Genomic DNA, 20,756 nt, shown 5'->3' with positions numbered 1-20,756 from the left:
TAGATAATCAAGTTACCTGAATTGATTTTTTCAATAAAAGTTTTAAAATAAAACTGTAGTGTTTTCTTTAAGGCGACCCTTATCATTGCACCCTGCATTTAGCGAAATTACTTTAGACATTACTTCTAACCTTTTTATTTACTAAAGTCATGTTTAAAAAAGAAATAATGGTGCTCATGCAGAGAAAGGAACTTAGTATTTTTTTTGTTAAAATCAAGTTTTATGGTATCTTTTGTTTAAATAGTTACGTGAAAATAAATAGTTACAAAACACCCTTCAGTTCTCATCTTAAGAATAAGTTTCTAAATAACGTTATTATTTCAGCACGGTACTTTCTTTATATAAGTACCCAGATAATGAAAACAAATCATAGCAAGTTACATCATACACACTAAATGGCGAAGTGAAAACTGTTGAAAAAAACAGTCTCCATTTTTATGAACTTGAGCTATAGATTTTGTTCTTTTATAGCTAGCACCTGTTCATAAAGACGGCTACTTTATTTTTCCCTCCCACCATAACAATAATAATAAAAAAAACTCAAAAGGTAAATAAATATTTCTTCAATAATATCTTTGTGTTGTTATGCTTTGAAGGCATCGATAGGTTGACAGAGGTGTTCACACACAAAACAATCACATGGGCCCAAATAAACTGCAGCAAATCTATCAGCCTGCGATTGGGTGCCATGAACAATGACACCACCCGTCTAGCTCCTTTCTGCTGAACAAATGGCCCGGTTCTAATTCTCAGAGGAATTGGTCAGGGGTATAGTCAAAAGTCAAAGCGTCCATTAACACTTTGTTTCAAAGGAAACTCCTTAAAAGTTAGAGCATGCGCCACTCGTCTCCCTTCTCATCCTTTAGTGATTTGACGTACTCTCTTTGCTTACAATACATCTAAAGTTCTTTCAATATCTTCGATCCTTGCTTCTCTGGAACAGGAAAAGGCATTGGGTTCTGTATTAAACGTATGTAAAGAAGGTATGAGGATGGCCTACAAAGTCAGGAAACTGCTGAAAAATGCCCCCACCCCCAACTTTGACAGAGGAATCTGTGGGGATCCTGCAGTTGATAGCTCTCTTTCTACCCTTATTCTCCACCATTTGGTCGAGGGCTGTTCTAAGCCGAGGGGCAAAGTGCAATTCTTCATAGAGTGCCAAGCTGCATCCTTCAGTAATCACAGGGTTAGAAATAAACTAACCACTTCTCAAAAGACAAGAAGGTAAAGCCTAGGAAGGTGGACTAGACCATACCCCAGGCCAACAACGAACTAGGCACACCAGACTGCCAGTTTGATTTTAGTATGAAACCATCATCACCCCTATTGAGAAATACTGTTTTTTCTGCAGTTTATATGAAAGAACAAGAAACATAAGATTTAACTTAATTTTATCCCAGCCCACTCAACCAACGAATGAAAAAATATAATCAGATTGTTTTACAATCCAGATTCAAAAAAGTGGTAAAAAAAATAAAAAAATAAATTAAACAAACAAAACAAATAAAATTTACCAAAGGCAAGATAAGTTACTCTTTCTACCTAGCAAAATGGCCGCAATGTAGTTGTTATACGGCCATTTTTTTTTTTTTTTTTTGTGCTCGTGTAACGCTGTTACACTGTAACGGTTAGCATTAGTTGTTTTTCGAGCAGAATAAACATTTTACATTAAGTAAAAACACTAAAAACCTACCCAGGTAGATAGAAGAGTAACTTATCTTGTCGTTGGTAACTTATTTTTTTTACATATTTGTTTTTTGGGGTTTTTTTTATCACTTTTGCGAATCTGTGTAGATTGTAAAACAAATCCAAATAGTGAACCACTATTCTTTTAAGAAAAAGAAAAAAAAAGAATTTGATTTATTATTGTTGATACTTTATCAAAATAAATTGATGTTTTTATATTTTAAAGAGAAAGATTATCAATAAGTTTTAAAACTGGTGCTAAACAAAAGCAGTTAACAACCATTACTGAAAATAAAAACTTCGTGGAAATCCGAAAAAAAAAATAAAATAAAATAAATAAAAATAATAAATAAGTCAGATATGTCAAAAAGTTTGGATTTAGGTTAGAAAATTTTAAATGTTTAAGAGAAAAGCGCTATCGGTATTTGACTCCCCACGAGGGCAAAGTTAGACATAATTTTTTCGAGGGGGGGCACGGTAGTGGTGGTGGGGGGAGGGCTCTCCCCATGATTGCCTATATTGAGCTATATTGGGTTCTAATTCATCAAGATTTTGTCGTCGATAAAAAACAATTTTTTAAAAATTTCAGAACTTTAAAACTATGCAGCTTAGCTATCTCCCGAAAACGCGCTTTGAGAGGAAAAACAAAATGCCTCAGTCTAGAAGCATTTCTCTTGTTGACGAGAACAGAATTTTGATCTTAGTCTGAAGACTGAGAAAATACCCCAAAGTCTTTCGATAATTTCACTTATTTCTCCCCTAAAATTTCATTTGATTTTTTACTAATATTTAACTTAGAACTAGTGCTACCTATCGGCGTTGCCCGGGAGTCTTAAACTTATTTCTCATTTCAATTCACTTTTTTTCTTCTACCAATTTTAGTGTGCGGGGTTCAAGTTAAATTTAGTTAACCAAACAATATCGTCATGAATATATAAATTTAATTATTGAAAGTGTTTTTATTTCAATTTAAATCTCGTTCGAATCATCTTTCGGTAGACTTAAAATCTGAAATGGCAGACGGATGTCTTAACTTAGCGACGGACTAAATGGAGGTAGTTTGTAAGGTTTGTTTTGATGGAATCTATCTTTAAAAAAATCTACCAAAAATTAGGTAATTATCTAATATCACTATGAAATTTTCACCGATTAATAAGTAAAGAACCAACTTTTTTCTTTTTTTCATTTTCTTTTAAACCCACATTCACCTCAAAGAAGGCATATTGCCACTTGGACGTAAAGGGCTACAAATTGAGACCATGCCTAAGAAAGATTAAGATGCTTGTTTACGTTACATTTGAACTTCTGCATACCAGTACAGTTAGGGAAGCATGTAGCAGGAAGAGAATTCCAAAGTCTAGCTATTCATGGGAAGAAGATATTTGAGTAGAAAACTTTCTGATATTTAGAGACCTCAACAGTGAAGGGGTATGATTTTGTTGCCAAGTGGGTTTGTCGGAGATATGTACGTCGAGGGGGCACAAGTGCAAGGAGTTCAGAGCACATTCCATTAAAATACTTGTAAAACAGGCACAGGGATGCAATACTGCGGCGATGGGACAGGGGTTAGGGCTTAATTGACAAATTGGGACCTATTAGATTGAAGACCATTTTTTTGGACCCTATCTAATAGGGAGAAACTAGTGATAGATACACCAGTCCAGATGTGGCAACAATACTCCATACATGGGCGAATGGTAGCCTTATAGAGGTACAGGATACGCTCAGGTGTGAACAGTTTTCTAGCACGATAGAGAGAGCCCACCTTTCTTGCAGCAGCTTTTGAAATGTCCTCAATGTATTTATTCCAGTTCATATTTCCTGGGAATGTTAAGCCAAGGAGTTTGAAGGAAGAGTTCTCAGACATGGATAGCGATGATTGTTGTAGTTTTGTAATTGTTAAAGGAGAGCAAGTTAGTCTTACTAGCATTAAATGTTACCATCCATTTACGTCCTCATTCAACCACGGCTTGGAGGTTATTTTTTAATGATTCAGCCATTGTCTTGGATTTGTGTACATCTGTTCTTCCCTCATACACGTTAGAGAGCATTGTATCATTAGCAAATATACCCATCTCGGACTCAATATTATCGGGGAGGTCATTAATGAATATCAAGAATAATAGTGGTCCAGGGATCGACCCCTGAGGCATTCCCACATTAATGTTATGCTGCTTGGATGAACATCCATCGATGACAACCTGGACGGTCCTATTGTTTAAGAAGGATCTAATTATATTTAGTATTCATCCAGTTATACCATACAATTTAATTTTCATTAGCAACCCTTCATTCCATTTGTCAAAGGCCTTGGATAGATCAAGGGCTACAGCCCTGGCTTCACCCACCTTATCCAATGCATGGTATATGCTTTCAGAGATCTGCAGTAGAACGACATTTCCTAAATCCGTAATGTTTGTCAGAAAGATTTGCTTTTGCAAGGTGGTGAACTAGTGCTTGATTGATTAGTATCTCGAAGAGTTTTGCAAAGAGAGAGAAGAAACATTTTTTTTTAGTTCAATACTAATTGAAGCGGCACTCACCATAGGCTTCCTTCAAAAGGAGGAAGTTTCATGGGTTCTTCTTTGTAATTGTATAATAGCTAAATCCGAAAATTGAAACCAATGGTATCTACTGAATTGTAACGTCACAATAATGAAAATATCCAAAAATTACAAAAAACGATAATAGAAAAGTAATTATTAATGAAAATAGTTTTCAAAAAAATTTCAAATGTGTATATAAATTAACAGATTCAAGTCAGGTGAAGTAACTCGGTCCGTCCTGTTATTATTAATGGTGGATGTAACACAATTATCTATTTGTACAAAGTACATATTTTATGTAATAATGCAGTAATTTATAATAAAAACTGTGGGCTGTCCGATCGTCCTTGCTTGTATCCTGTCTATCAAAAGATTGTTGTCATGGAAACAATCTTGTGTTTAATAAAATTCACACTCCTTTCCACAGTCCAACCATATTTTGCTCAACTTGTAAGACATAGTTTCAATCCATGTTTTATGTTTTGGTTTCAGTTTCGATTCTAGCTGATGGCACTCAAATCATTATTACATGAGGAGTCATGTCGTGTAAAAAGTTAATTTATTTTACCCATCCAAATTCAAGAAATGCACAATCAAAATGTGTAAACATTGATAAGACTGAAAATAAACATGGCTTCCACTTGCAATTTCCATGGACCAAGAAGCAGCCTTGACCTTGTGATCAAAAACAAAGATGGAGTTAAAACTGAACGAACCGACGGGACTTTGCTGAATCTGTTTGTGGAGAGAGCGAGCGGCATTAAAAAAAAAAAAAAAAAAAAAAAAACATGAAAAATAATTTAAACAACTTATGAACAATTTTTATTTTAAAATTTAATTTTTATCTTCTATACTTTAAGAATGACAAAAAATAAGTTGTTTATAAGTTGCTTAAATTATTTAAGCAACTTATAAACAACTTATTTTTAATTAAAATTTAGTTTTAATTTAAAATGAAAAAGATTTCATGTAGAATAAATGCATGCGACGCAGCAAAAGATTTCGCCGAATTTATGCCATTCGCTCTCTCTCTCCAGATTCATAAACATACCAACTAAACAGGTCCAGCGAAGTCTCGTCGATTCGTTCCTTTTAAACTCACTTATTTTTTGATTGCAGGGTCAAGGCTGCTACTTGGTCTACGAAAATTTCAAGTGGCAGCCATCTTGATTTTTTTTACTCATTCAATGTTTAGACATTTTAATCGTGCATTTCTCGAGTTTTCACATGAAATGATTCCTCATGTAACAATGTTTAAGTTAATGTTATTTTGAATGCTTTATTTTTCTTATATCACACGCAAACTCTATTTAGTGACATTACCGAATATATTTACAATTATTGTTAAAACATCACAACAAGAGATTGAAAAAAATAAGTAAATTGAAGAAATTCTTTCAAAAAGTAGGCATTTCCTCCTGGTTTTCCGGTAAAAAGTCATGATTTTGAAAAACGAGCAACAGAAATATCTTGACATATTTATAGCCAAATAATCCCCCCCCCTTCTATTTACTGATTTTTTAATGTTTTCCAAATAATTACTTTATTCAATGATGATAAAGAGGGGGGAATCAGCTGAGCGTAAAATTAGTCGATATTTATGCAGAGAAGGTACCGTGCTGAAATAACATTATTTAGAAACCCATTCTTAACATGGAGGAGGGGAGCGCGTTTTGTAACTATTCTGTACTTTCACCTAACGATAAACAAAAGATACCGTAAAACTTGAATTTAACTTTAAAATACTATCTAAAATAATAATAGCATCGTATCGTCTCTGCAAAAGAACTAATTAGTCTTTCATAAAAAAAACAAAAAAACAAAAAACAGAAACACTCTTCTGTAAAAGAAAAGATATGATTACTTAAAAATATTTTGTAATCAAACCAGGTTTTAGAAACATCTACTGTTATAGGTGCTCGGACAACTATATGAATTGAGATTAACTAGTAGAGTGCCGGGAGTTGCCCAGTCGTAAAGTACGTCTAAATATATTTTAATTAATGTAGATTTCGTATTTATTATTATATTGTACCCAATATATAAGGATTTCAAAAGTAATATGATTGGAGTACCATCAGCTAAAATCGAAATCAAAACATTTTGCGCTCAACCTTAATCGTTACTGTGTGAGCTATCGTCAGATTAATAAATAATAGTTAAAAATAAATCCACTTTAACGTATAAATGTATATTTGTGCATGTATATTTGTGCATGCGTAGAAAAGCACTTCAAGTTGACTTACGTTTGCCAAGTTTCCTTTTTTTTTCTTTCTTTTTTTTAAATTTTGACCCCTTAGCGGCTATTTTTACCAGCTAAAAAACCACAAAGGAACTGACCACAAAAAAATGCAATCATTTCCACGCCACTTCACGACCTTGGGTCTCAGAGGAGATACAGTTTGAGAGGTAAAAAAAAAAAAAAAAAAAAAAAAAAATGGGAACATACATAGCGAGTTTTATAAATTAAGATTTAGTTTTATGCATAAGGGATAGATGCTCTCAGTTAAAATTAGACAGCTCTGATTTGTGAAATATTAATAGTTATTAGGCGTTCATGAATATTTCCAAAATTTCAGTTTCTTTACAATATTATAGGGAGGAGGTATAATATGACGATAATATGGACCATCCATTTGAAACTTCAAATATTGCAGATTTGCATTAAATTTGATCCATAGACACCAAACGAGCAAGATTCCCTGAATTTCAATTTATTGTTAAAACACATTAAAACTAAAGCCATAAAATTCAAATATTTTCATAGAATTAAAATCATCTTATATATCAAAATTGGAATAAGGTTTCGTTTCATATCTTGGTTTTCAGTTTCAAAAGGAGAGATAAAAATGGTACCAAACTTTTGTTCGGTGAATTAATTTAAAATCATGGAAGAAAATAGTATTATAGGCGATCTTATCATCTGCTCAAAATTAAAAACAAATTTTAAAGCATCCATTAACTTTAATTCCTAGAAGTTGCTACAATTTAACATCTCCCCTCTAAATAATGAGAAATTCTGCAAAAATAAGCAGGCTCCTCATTAGTCTGTTTATCTGACCACGATTTTGTTTGAACCATTCAGATTGCTTCTTATTACTAACTGCCGACGGTGTTCTTGGTGCCAAATTTAACCTTTCAGATCACTAGTTTCGACACAGACATGGGTTGAAGATGGCGCTCGAAATTCACTCGAGGCTTGCAGCCTCAAAATTACTTTGTCTCTTTAAGACGTATTCATGCCCTAATGTGGGCAAAATGCTATCATATGCAAACACCAATACCCTGGTGTTGGGCGAATTATTATCGCACGCTGTTCTGTTCTGTGAATCAATTGACTTTCATCATTACAATATAATGTCTGTCAGAGACGAAATTAAGGTTTGATCTGTCATTTGTCTGCCATTTGGACAGTTATCTACAGTGGACTCCTCGAGGCTACCGGACTTGCAGTATCCTTCTTGGAAGATATCACTCAACTGTTGCAGTGTTCTTTGTCAGCGGATTTTGTACCCAGTATTTCTTGAAGATGAACTATTACCCCTTTGGGGTATTACTGGCCCATTACGGCAGATAACTGAAGATGATGCATCTTTTGCAAGTTGGATCTTTTTGCTTTAATAAAATTTATGTTGAAGTTTCAAAGACGAGTCTGTTGTAATTTCTGATTGGTTTTCTTCCATTCTGCCAGGGGTAAAACCAATGTGAGTGAATTTCTCACAATAATTGAGTAAAAATGAATTCTTTTCATTCTTAACTTATAAAGATGGCAACTATATATTCCATTATTTTTTAAAATGAAGATTTTTTTTAAGTGTAAAGTTTTTGTGTTGATTTCTTTTAAAGGTATTAGTAAATTGTACAAAATTGCAACAAAAATAAAAATGTGATTCTAAATAATAATCGTTCGTTTTTTTTTTTGTCACGCAGACAATTTGTTTTTCTTTGGTTTTGACATGGTTGTAGACTCCGTGTTATGTCAACGAAATTCAAGGAAGAGAATGCTTGCTTCGCCAATCCAATAGTTAAGGGACTACTGTGAATTAGCGATCCGAAAGTGAGAAGTAAGATGTTTGCTAATATTAGTCAGGGAGTTATGGAGCAAGGAGGGAATTCCAAAGTCAAGCAGTTCCAGGAAAGAATCTGTTAGTGTAGAAAATTTGAGTATTTTTAACAAGAAACAACGAAATATAAGGACGAAAATAAATTTAAAAAAAATAACAAATAAATGTTGCCAAAGGCAAGATAAAACCTGGATACGTGTTTGTGGTATATTTTTACTTTCACGGCAACTCGTCATTCACCTTTAAAAAAGGTTTTCGAGTTTGTTGAAAAGGAATATCACATTCAAATTTGGAGCAGACAAGAAGTTTTCTGGCTATTAATACATTTTTCAAATGTATTACTTAATGCATTTCAGTGGCGGTCGCCATTCTTAAAATCGGAGGGAGGGTGCTGTTTTAGTACTTATTCAATTGGAAAAAAACATGTCCACCAGTGAAAACATAATGGATTATATGAGATAATAAAGGTCTAAAATATCAAGGAAACTAATTGTTTGCTCCAAATTTAAAATGTGATATTCGTTTTCAGCATACCCGAAAATAAAAGTAGTCAATTTAACGGTGAATGCTGAGTTGCCGTTAAAGTTTTAAAAGTTTGTGTGCGTTTAAACTTATTTTAAAGCGTTTTCATTTTAGTTTAATACAAACTAGTGTCCACTCTTAAGTTAGAATGAAAAATAATGCTGTTATTAGATGCTGATGTGAAGTCTCAATAATCGTCCAGCAATCTGAAATTTGCACAAAAGTATTGGTAATAAAATTATACAGTTCGATTGAGCATTATATTTTCCTACGATTGATAATCATTACCTAGGATTCTGTTTAATTGTCGAGGGATTATTGAGACTCCATGTGACCGTCTAACGTCAGACATTTTTTATTGTTTTTTATTTTTTTTTTATTACATTTTCACCCAAAACAAAGCACATTGCCACTTTGGTGTAGGGGCTACTATCAGGGATATAAGTTACAGGGGTAATATGTGGGCAGTTGGGCAGCAAGATGTCGGTTCACGTTACACTTGAACTTCTGCATGTCAGTACAGTTGGGGAAGCAGGAACCTGGAAGGGAATTACAAAGTCTAGCGGTTCTGGGGAAGAAACTACTGGAGTAGAAGGCTCTCTTACATCTAGGGATCTCTACTGTGAAGGGGTGGGATTTTGCTACTTTTCGGGTTTGTCGGGGGTATTTATGTCGAGGGGGTACAAGTGCTTGCAGTTCTTTGGAGCATTCACCATAATAGTACTTGTAGAACAGGCAGAGGGATGCAACATTTCGTCAATGGGACAGAGGCTGAAGCTCAGATGCCAGTTCAGGACCTATTAGGTTGGCGACTCTCTTTTGAACCTTGTTGAGGAGTGAGAAACTAGTAGCAGATGCACCAGTCCAAATATGACAATACTCCAGACATGGGCGAATGGTGGCCTTATAGAGGTACAGGATACTTTCGGGTGTTAGTAGCTTTCTAGCACGGTAGAGAGAAACTACCTTTTTCGCAGCAGTCCTGGCAATGCCTTCAATGTAATTGTTCCAACTCATGTTTCCTGTAAACGTTAGGCCGAGGAGTTTAAAAGATGTGCTTTCAGATAAAGAGTCTTTGGCCATTGCTATTTGTGGTAGAGAAGGTTTCTTGTAGTTATTGAAGGAAACAAGTTTAGTTTTGGCAGCATTGAATATGACCATCCATTTTTGTCCCCATTCGACTACAGATTGGAGGTCATCCTCTAGTGTTTTTGCCATTTCTTTAGATATGTGTTCATTTGTTTTCCTGTCATGTCTGTTATAGAGCATGGTGTCATCAGCATATATACCCATCTCACAGATAATTTTGTCAGGGAGGTTATTTATAAATATTAGGAATAATAGAGGTCCAAGGATAGACCCCTGAGGTACTCCCGCATTTATATCATATTGTTTAGATGTATGACCATTGAGGACAACCTGGATTTTTCTCTTATCTAAGAAGGATTTAATTATGTTAAGTATTCTTCCAGTTATACCGTATGATCTGATTTTCTGAGAAGACCTTCATACCATACCATGTCAAAAGCCTTAGATATATCTATAGCTACCGCTCTACCCTCCCCTGCTTTGTCAAGTGAATGGTATATACGCTCACTAATGACACTAGTTGTGAGAAATTCCATATACAGTCGCCATCTTTCTTGTTTTGTTTGGCCGCCCACGCAGTTTAGTGGTTGGCCGTCATTGGTTAATTTTGAATGTGTCAGGTGATTTACTTGACGCGCTTTTTGTATCATGCTTTTACTTTCAGTCCACACAGGAACTCGGCAAACGGATGGACTCAAAATCCAGCAGCTCCTACACTGGAGGGAGTCATGAAAATTCCTTTTTGTTGTATCACCAAACAGTTGGTGAACAAGCAAATACAACTTTATACTGCTGAAACTATCCAAATTAAGGATGACATTCAAGAACAGTTTTTCATGTTTATTTACCAAATATTGGATCTTTTCTCAATTCATCTAGAATTCCAGGGGACTCACATTATGCCTAATTATAGGTGTCAATAATCCGGCCGAGTTTACCATGAACATTCATGGATCCTTTCGAGGAACAAAGAACTAACATTCCGACAATAGGAATTCATACTACCGGCTCCATGCGTATGGAGACAAAACAGGTCATCGTTTTGCAAATGGACATTACCAGAACCAATAAACTTTCATTGCTGTTACTTTTGAATGAATTTTTAATTTGAAAGCTATGGCTCTTGTATTTGTGGATTCTTTTGCCTCTGCAGGGAATAAATTGGGATGTGAGAAATAATTTCTTACATCGTTTTGTACTGAACTAAAAGCGCTTAAAAATAAGTTAAACTACACGCGAAAAAAATATTTAAGCAAGTAGAAGAGTACCATCTTGCCTTTGGTAATATTTTTGTATAGTGGCTCTTGCTAAAAATGCTCGAAAGCTTTTCTGCATCTGGGGATCTCTACAAAATGTGGCAAGTTCGTCGGAGCACATTGCCTTGAAGGCAATCACTAACAATTGCGCTTCTAAAACAAACATGGCAGAAATCGATCGGAAGCCACAAAGCATGAAATGAAACAAAATCATACAGAAATATTTCATTAAAAACAAAAACAAAAACGAAAAAAAAAAAACTATCCCAGTTTCAGCATTTCTTGTGAATATATTTAATATATTACAATATTTTAAAAACACTTCATTTATAGAAATGTAACAAAAAATGAATAAATAAAAATTATCTTTTTTTAGTTTCGCGATGACACAAGACAACTTAAAGTAATGTTAAAAAAAAAAATGAAGTTTATCACTTTTTAACTATAACAAAAATTTTTTTAAGAAATGTAAAAAATAAAGTTTCTTTTTGTATTGCTCCATAATAACACAAATGTCAAAACAAAAACAATTTCTTGAAGCAAAACATCTCTACATAGGTTCGCACTTCCGTTCCATACTTGCATAAACTGTATCCATTTCCACCATCTTTTTTTTTTGGGGGGGGGAGCGCAATTGTTAGCTATTGCCCAATAGAAGCATTTTTTTTTTTTTTTTACACAGTGATCACCACTTATCAAGGCCCGGAAGCCACTCAGGGATAAGGGTTATTGCAAGTACATTACGTTAGTGTGGAGATGGTATATGGAAAACAAGCACAGACAGCACAGAGCGGCAACACTGCAGCGAGTGCAGCGTGGTGCAGCGTGCAGCGATGGGATAGGAGCTGGAATTTGGTAGACAGTGTGAAAGCTATTGTTTATTTGTTATTTTATTTTATTTGTAAATCAACATTAGAAAAATCGTCACATTAAAAGCTAGGCATGACAGTGATAAAAAAGAAGTTTGTCATTTAGCATCATATAATCTACACTAATACAGTAATACACAATTGTAATCTTGGCAAGTGACTTATTTTTATTTGGTGCTTGTTAAGATATAGTCGACAGATTGATTAAAAAAAAAATGTTGTTCTAAGCAAAAACAATTTAATTGTTATGCCAAAAATCGAGTAAAAAGTTTAATAAAGTAATTGGTAAATTTTTATGACGTGTCCCAGCATATTATAGACACTCCAACCTCTCCATGTTAAGAATGGCTTTCGGAATAAACGCCCCCAACCTCGAAAGTCGTTCTTAACATGGGGAGGTCGGTGTTTATTCTGAAAGCCGTTCTTAACATGGTGGTTGGAGGTGTTTATTGTTTATACTACGCTGGCGCAGGTCGTAAAAAAATACCAAATAATTTTATGGAAAAATGGAGGAAATGGAATTTTCCCTACATGTGAACACTTTGAAGCTTGCGAATACAAGGGACATACTTATCTCCCTTTTCATCACTTTAATGACCGACGTTTTGTTTTAGCTGAAAGAGATAAATAGCAGTTGTTCTATTCCATGAATTTTCGTAATGTTTGGAAATATTACTATTTTCGACATGCCAATTAAGTAGTGTTGGTTGCTACTGTTGCTTTGGCTTAAAACCACATTAAAAAAAAATCGATCTGGCGACTATCTTAACATTATCAAAATCAAAAATGCAATACCGTAACTTAAAAAAATATTTAATTACGAAATTAAATCCAGCAGAATGAGTTTTGATTTCATCGTAAGGAAAATACATTTTAATCTTTTACGAAACAGAAATCGAAGTTAAGACTCATAGGCAACGCCAGGTAGGAGCAGCTATTTATTCCTATTCACTTGCCTCCCCACGAGGGCAGAGTTAGACACGAGGTCGGTTTTTAATGTGGGGAAAATCCAGCTCTCCAAAAAGGGGCAGTCTGGATAGGAACAAAAATTAAAATTGCCTCAATCTAGAAGAATTTCTCATCCACTGATCGAGGTAAAAAAATAAAATAAAAAGATGAAGTGCAGTATCAGAACAGATACCACACCCTGCCTCTAGCCAATTAGGTACCTCCAAAGCACACCACAGAATTAACATCATTCCTATACATAACACAAACGGTGTACTTTAATACAAGTTAATATAATTTTTCTACCATTTAAAAGAATAATTTCAAAAATTTTACTAGAATTATAACGTGAATTTTGTATGTTTTTCTTTAAAACAAGAATTCTTTGAAATTTGACATTAACCATGTGTTTTTTACGATATGGTCGGCCAAACTGGAAGAGGGGGATCCTTCATGATGTCGTTGGTTTTGTTATGTAATTAAAAGATTTGTAAGAAAACCCGGATAGTTTCAAATTAAACAAAATAATATGAAGATCGCCTTTTGTTTTGTAAAAAAACAAATTGCAGATTTTCGTCGGCCCTCGGGATACAATTAGATTTGTTGGTTTTGCTATGACCAGGACGGTCATCCTCCTCCAAGGAATCGTGAGGGTGGAGACTGGAGGTCCCTCCAGGGAAATGCTGACAGGTTACATTTTTATAGGTTGCGCTATTAGGGCCTTTGTGCGTCATTAAAGTGCCCATGCCCCCCCCCCACATACACACATATCTTGACATTCGGCCCTCGTGGGGAGGTTGTTAAATAGAGACAATATATGGCTGATGAATAAGGATGTTTTAACGCTGTCTACATTCGTTATTACACACACGCGCACAATTATTCAGTCACAATCAAGTTACGGTCCAAGTCACAAACGCTGTAAACAAGTTAACACGTTTTTGTTGTTTTTTTTTGTTTGTTTTTTTTAGCATTTTAGGTTTTTTTTTTTGGTTTTTTTTCCTAAACAGTTTGAATTCAAAAGACGGTTGAAAGAACAAGGACAACACACACGTATATGAAAACAGCAACACTAAATCTTCCTTTCTAGCACTTTAGTATTTACTTAACTTTTTAGTTCTTTTATGCGTAACAGTTCACGTCCAAAACAATTTAAGTATCACAATTACAATGATCGTTTTAAAAACTACTTTATTAAAGACAAGCGACAGTCAACCCATCGACTGAGACCGCCGAAATAAATACTCTGTACTTATCCAGAATATAAACCGTGCCGAAATGATATTATTTAGAAACCTAGTCTTAAGATGGGGTAGGGAAGGCGTTTTATAACTATTCTGGATTTTCACCTAACAATTTAATAATAATAATAATAATAATAATAATAACAACATGCCGTAAAAATTTAATTTAACTTGAAATATCTATAAATAGCACAGTCCCTTAAGTACCAAACACTTTTTAAATATCTCTCCTCGCGTTGGCAAAACATACCGCATAAAAATTTTTTTTTTTAGATAGTTCCCATTTCTATTCTGTGACAAATTCCCTCATCAGGTCGAAATAGTTGTTTTAAATTTAATAAACTTGAATGAATCCAGAAATAATGTTAAAAAATAAAAATAAATAAATAAAATAAGGGGTGGGGCATCGAAATAAGTTAGCAGAGCGTTTAATTTGTATATTTGGTATTTATGCCGAGAAGGTACCATGCTGAAATAACACTTAGAAACTTATTTTTACCAAGGTTTTTTTTTTAACTACTCTGGACTTTCACCTAACAATTTAACGTTCTTGGCCTTCTAATCAAGATTAAAGTGTAATATCTGTTCTTAAGATGCTGCACTTTAAATTCTTGTTCTCTCTCAGTGGAGGAGAAATCCTTCAACGACTGAGACCATTTTTATTCCTTTTCTTCACGTTAAAAAAAAAAAACGACCCTGATGTCTTACTCTGTTCCGTGGGAAGGCATTATTGTAAAATGGAAGAATTTAATAAACAAAAATACCATAAAACTTTAAAATATTATTTTAAAAATCTATAGCACGGTACCTTCTTTGCATAAGTACTGTACTGTATATTTATAAAAAAAAATTAAAAAAAAAAAAAACGTCGTATATATTAGTGGGTTTTTTTTTACAAGTTGAAATGGAAACATTGAACAAAAAATACGCAAAGAGGCATCAATCAAGTCTGGATACTCATGAAGAAGAACACGGACCATGCTGAAAGAACGCTATTTACAAACTTATTTTTAACAGGGGAGGAGGAAGGGAGGGGCTTCTTTTTTTTCTTTACGATTCTGTATTTTCACATAATTTAATAAACAAAAGATACCGTAAAAATTGAATTTAACTTGGAAATCCTACCTAAAAAAAAAATAGCATGGTCCGTATTCTGCAGAAGTCTGTATTCTAGCCCATACCTAACTTTGATAAGCACACGTTGTGTTATATATGTACGATTCAATTTAATATTTATTGAAAAGAAAAATGAAAAAGAATCTTAAATATCGTTTTCCTATTATACTTAGAATTAATTTTGTCTAAGTCATACCCCCGGGCAATGCCGGGTGAATAAAGTTAGTAAATAAATCAATAAAAATGGGTCGAGCATGCTTTTTTTCTTTTCTCGGTAACTCTAAAACAAGCACTAAAATACTTTTTTCTTAATGAGAAAAAAAAACCAAAAAAAACCAATGACATTAATTTTCCGAAGATAACAAAATCTTTAATAGTTCTGTTGTTTTTCAAAAAAGAGCAACAAATACTTAAATATTTGTATTTTTGTTTTTAACATAAAATTAAAAACACATTTTCCGAGCGGAGATTGTATTAAAATAAAGCAACTGATATAGAAAGGATATAACAGTACAGTAACAAAAACGACTATATATTCATTTATAATAATTATATATAAACAAAACTTTGCTTTTATTAAAAACAAGAAAAAAAAGGGGGTACGAGCCCGCCCAACTTCAAATCGCGTAATTATTACAATTCTCTCCCCCCACCTTCTATCTCTCTTTTATTCATTCTCTCTTTCTCTCTCCTTCTCTCTCTTTTCTATGTATGTATCTTTCTTTTCGCGGTGATTCTTTTTAGGAGGGGAGAGATGGTGTGAAATAAAAGTTCTTGACCGACAAGAAAAGAACAGGATTTTTTTTTTTCAAAATTGATGGGTAGATAGTTTTCCGAGTGGAATGTACGCCTTTGTACTTACCGATTTTAATTCGTAAACTCTCCTCCACACGTACATCCGCGAGTCCTGCCATGATGACCCAGTTTGAGCTTCGGAAAGCGGAAGTGACCTCTACGGGGTTCACTGAGCGCCAATTTCAGCCTGGTAGCCTTCAAAGAGGAAGAGGGAGGGAGGTAGAGAAAGAGGAGAAGGAGTGAGAGACGGAGTGAGTGAGAAAGAGAGAGGGAAGGGGTGGAGAGGAAAAGAGAGATTTACGAATGAATGAACGAGCGAAAGAAAAAAAAAACAGAATTTTTAGCGAATCGATGATAGAACGAACGGAAGGACGGACGAATTAATGAATGAAAAGTGGCGTTCAATGAAAAGAAGGCGTGCGAGTGATTGATTTCGTTGCGTATAAAACTAGCATGAATGGCTTTAGTTCGAAACAAATCGAGGAGAGTGGAAGGAAGGAAGGACAAAACTACAAAAAGATTAGTAATGTACAAAATTAAACAAACATACTATACCCACTCCCACCCCGAATACCATGTTTGGTCATTTTACCATTTCTAAAATAAGTCCATAAAACAAGAGAAGTTTATTAAAAGAAGAAAACCTATGCAGGTCCAAAGTTAAGTTAGAGAGAGAGGGGGGGCAGTATTGTGGAAAAAAGAAATAGACAAATAGATATACGAATTGGAAACATGGAAACTTTAAAACGTGTGTTGTGATTTAAGTTAACTTTAGTATATTATGTTACTCTGTTTAATTACTACTACTAATACTACTACTACTACTACTACTATGTGTTGAACTTTGAGAAACGCTCATTTTACCATTAAATGATACTAGCGTGATTTTGCAGAATGGTCAGCAGAAAAAAAATGGGGTAAAAATAAAAATGACCAATAAATAGCTGTTACCAAAGGCAATAAAAGTTACTTTTCTACCTACCAATATTGTTTGTGTATTTTACTTTTCTTTTTTCTTTTCTATTTTCTTATCAGTTTGTTCAAGCTGGGGATGGGTATCCTGCCGGATGCCAAACATTCACCCGTTTTCTCATATATTCCAACCGAGTGTGCGTATGTTTTCAAGTATTTTAAAAACGTGTTTATGGCATTGTAACATTTCGTTCAAATCTGATCGTGTTAGAATTTCATTTTCAACCTGGTGGAATGGTCACATGGCGGACATCTTCGAAGATTGCTTTTCGTTTTCGGGGTGAATACTGTTCTAAATGCAATAACATTTACTTTTCTACCTAACTGAACGGAAAAAATGACAAAAATGAATAAGTGATCAGACTTCGAAGATGTTCGACGAAAGCGCATGTACGCCATTATTGATTTTGAGTAATGTAATATACTTGACCAAACTTTTTAATTGAAAGAAAAAAAAATAATTAAAGAAAATTAATGAAAAGAAAAAATTATAATAATGTGGTAAATGATGGGCAGTAATCAATTTCTTCAATATCCAACAACCATGAGAGCGCTTGCACGCTGGTTCACTTCACCTCTAACTGCACCTTAGACGTCACAAATCACTTTCTTCCAAATTTCTCTTTGTGGACAGAAGCTACACTTGATAATCTGAAAATCAATCTTTCTTATATCTGTGATGTCATAAACAACTTCGGCATCACCAACACGCATGGACCGTACCTAATCCATTCTATACCAATAAAGAAATGCTCCACTGAGCTCCCCTGTTTTCTTTAAACTCTGAACGCCTTGCCAAATCTTGCTTTCCTGATAGCTGGAAAATTGCCTCTGTAGTACCAGTATTCAAGAATTCTGGTGAAAGAACTGACTTGTTCAGTTATTGCCCCATCAGTCTCCTCCTCTTTCTTTTCGTTAAAGTCTTTGAGTTATTTTCAATCAAGCACTAATCCACTATCTCATAAATACTAAACATTTTTCTGACCAAGAGTATGGCTTTAAGCAAGCCCATTCTACTGTGAATATTTTAACAGTTATCTCTAAACGCACTGGATCCTAATTATAACACTTCATTCCATCTTGAGATCCATCGTCAGGCAGTGTCCGAGGCATCACTCAGATCTGCATCGGAAGATACCTTACTCAGAGGACAATCCATGAGGATGTGTACGATCGTCTGCATGTCGGTACCACAGGGATACCAAATGACTTGCACAAATTCCTCACTTGTGCAGGTTGTCTCGTGTTTTGGCAACCTTTGCTTGGGCCTGATTAAATGTTACCCATTCTTTCCAGGGGACTTCAGAGTCTGCCAGGAGATCTTTCAGTGCCAGGAAGGCCTCATTTTTGTCATCTTCAACAGACTCATTTTACTGAGGCAAGCAGAAGGATGCTGGTGTTGTTCTCCAAGGCGAAACTCTCGCAGGATGGTAATCGCTATAGCACCTCTTGATGTCCATAATGGTAATTGTTGTTGCTCTGCTTGACACTCTCTGCTTTCACTGTTGCCTCTCAACGAATCTGCAGCAGAGCGATTTTTGACAGCCTGTAGACAGATAGTAGGTTGGCCGATTTCAGGTTGCCAGTAATCATACTACATGCCTTGTTGAGCTTGAAATTGACCTAGTGTCGGTACCTTGGCTCCCAAGAGCTGTAAACAAGAATCACAAACAGGTTGTTAAGAGTTGGCATAAGGTACCTTCAATAAGTTTCAAGACATCTTTTGTATGGGCACTTTTATTGATAGTACACACATGAAACTCTAGTCCCCTTCGAAGTAATCTCCTCTGGCTGCAATGCACTTGTTGTATCATTCCAAAAACTTCTGGAAGGCACCATGGAAGTCCTCTTGTGTGAGCGTGTCAATGACCCTCATCACAGCCTTTTTCGTCTCCTCAATTATCTCATAACAACAGCCTTTAAGGTCTTCTTTGACCTTAGAAAATAACCAAAAGTCACAAGGTGTAAGGTCTGGACTATAGATAAGATGAGGAACAGTTTTGATGCCCATCTTGGTCAAATAGTCTGTGATCTTTACTGGGCATCCTTGGGATAAAGTTTGCGCAAATCTTCAGTTTCTCATGAATAATTGTGTGTACAGTTCCCACACCAACATCAAACTATGCACTTATTGTCTCTATAGACACACGACGGTCCTTATCCATGGCATTCTTTATTTGGCCAATCAGCTCTGGTGTTCTGACTTCCTTACTCCACCCACACATCTCTTCATCTCTCACAAACACCTTGCCTTTCTTGAATCTCTTATGCCATTAAAAAACTGATGCTCGATTCATGCAAGATGGTCCAAAAGCAGTCTGAAACATTCCATACGTTTCTGGGGCATTTTTTTCCCAAGTTTAAAACAGAATTCTATTGCATATTGTTCTTCTAAAGTGTTCTCACATCCAGATTGCAATTTTGAAATTCATCATGACAATCAGGTTTTAGTAGGGTGCATTTCAATTCCTGCTGTAGCTGTTCATTTGAACCTGTAATCATAAAAATTGGTCAGTCATTTCATAAGATGTAAAGCAAAAACATACTGAATTTCCAGGAATCTATGACAGTTTTTAATGCTTGTACAAAAGAAGTCTGTAAACTTATTGAAGGCACCTCATAACTTCTTGCAGTTTCTTGACTTCTTGTGCATTGGAGAAGGCAGGGGAAGCTAGGACAATAGAACTTGACATATCCAAAGCATTTGACAAGGTCTGACATGAAAGTTTTCTCATAAAAATTAAATTATATGGTATTATTGGACAAATAATATAATCAGATCCTTCTTAGATGAGAGAAAAATCCAGGTCATCCTCGATGGTCATATGCTCAAACAACATGATATTAATACGATTGTGCATCAGGAGTCGATCCTTGGACCTTTATTATTCCTGATATTCATAAACAACATCTTTGATAAAATTGTGTCCGAGATGGGTATATTTGTTGATGACACCATGCTCTATAAAAGACATGAAGGAAAAAGAATTTACATATTTCTATGGACACCTTACAGAAGATCCAAGCCAGAAGACTCAAGAAAAAAGCAGTCGATGAGAGCCATACAAGAGACAGCAAAGAGTCAGCCCAAGCAGAATACACAAAAGCTCACAAGGAAGTGAGGAGAAGTGTAAAGAAAGACAAGAGAGACTACATAGACAGAAGAAGCAGAAGAAGCAGAAGAAGCAGCCTATCATTAAAGACCTGTACATGACAACTAAGAAGCTGGCAAGCAAGTACAGCAGACCAGAATGACCGGTCAAAAACAAGCAAGGACAAACCATCACAAACTCTGAAAAACAAATTATAATTTATGAAGTACCTGTAGATTATTTGTCACGTTTTCATTTAATTTTCACAAATAAACATGTGCATTAGCTACTTTACAAAAATATATATCATTGATTAAGATATATTACTTATTCATAAATCCTTCATTAATCTCGACACTAAATTCAGTGTGACTGTTGAGAAGGCATTGGCTGGGGTCAAAATAATAAATTTGGTTTCACATCATAATTTAAAAATGGCAGTTTAGTTTCATCTTGAAATAGTCATGGCAGTAAATGTTGTCATTACATATCAACTCTTGATCGGACAAAATTGTCAATCAGAATTCTCCTTCAAAATGCAGCAAATATTCAGTCCT

At 34.8% G+C, this 20,756-nt stretch overlaps 1 protein-coding gene across 1 annotated transcript in view; it reads right to left on the bottom strand.

The window, feature by feature from the left end:
- The window catches only part of LOC145297508 (ras GTPase-activating protein 3-like), a 471,570-nt gene extending 453,861 nt beyond the window's left edge, over positions 1-17,709 (bottom strand). Inside the window, exons 1-2 of the mRNA XM_080143408.1 lie at positions 17,118-17,709; positions 16,203-16,330 (exon numbers count right to left, since the gene is read on the bottom strand). Coding sequence (XP_079999534.1) covers positions 16,203-16,254 — 52 coding nt within the window. The 5' untranslated portion in view covers positions 16,255-16,330; positions 17,118-17,709. The remainder of the gene's footprint in view (positions 1-16,202; positions 16,331-17,117) is intronic.
- Positions 17,710-20,756: the final 3,047 nt, after the last annotated feature.

This window comes from Euprymna scolopes, chromosome 18 (genome assembly GCF_053919585.1).
Source record: "Euprymna scolopes isolate OS-2025 chromosome 18, ASM5391958v1, whole genome shotgun sequence".
Lineage (NCBI taxonomy): Eukaryota > Metazoa > Mollusca > Cephalopoda > Sepiida > Sepiolidae > Euprymna > Euprymna scolopes.
This window is presented reverse-complemented; position numbering and strand designations above follow the sequence as displayed.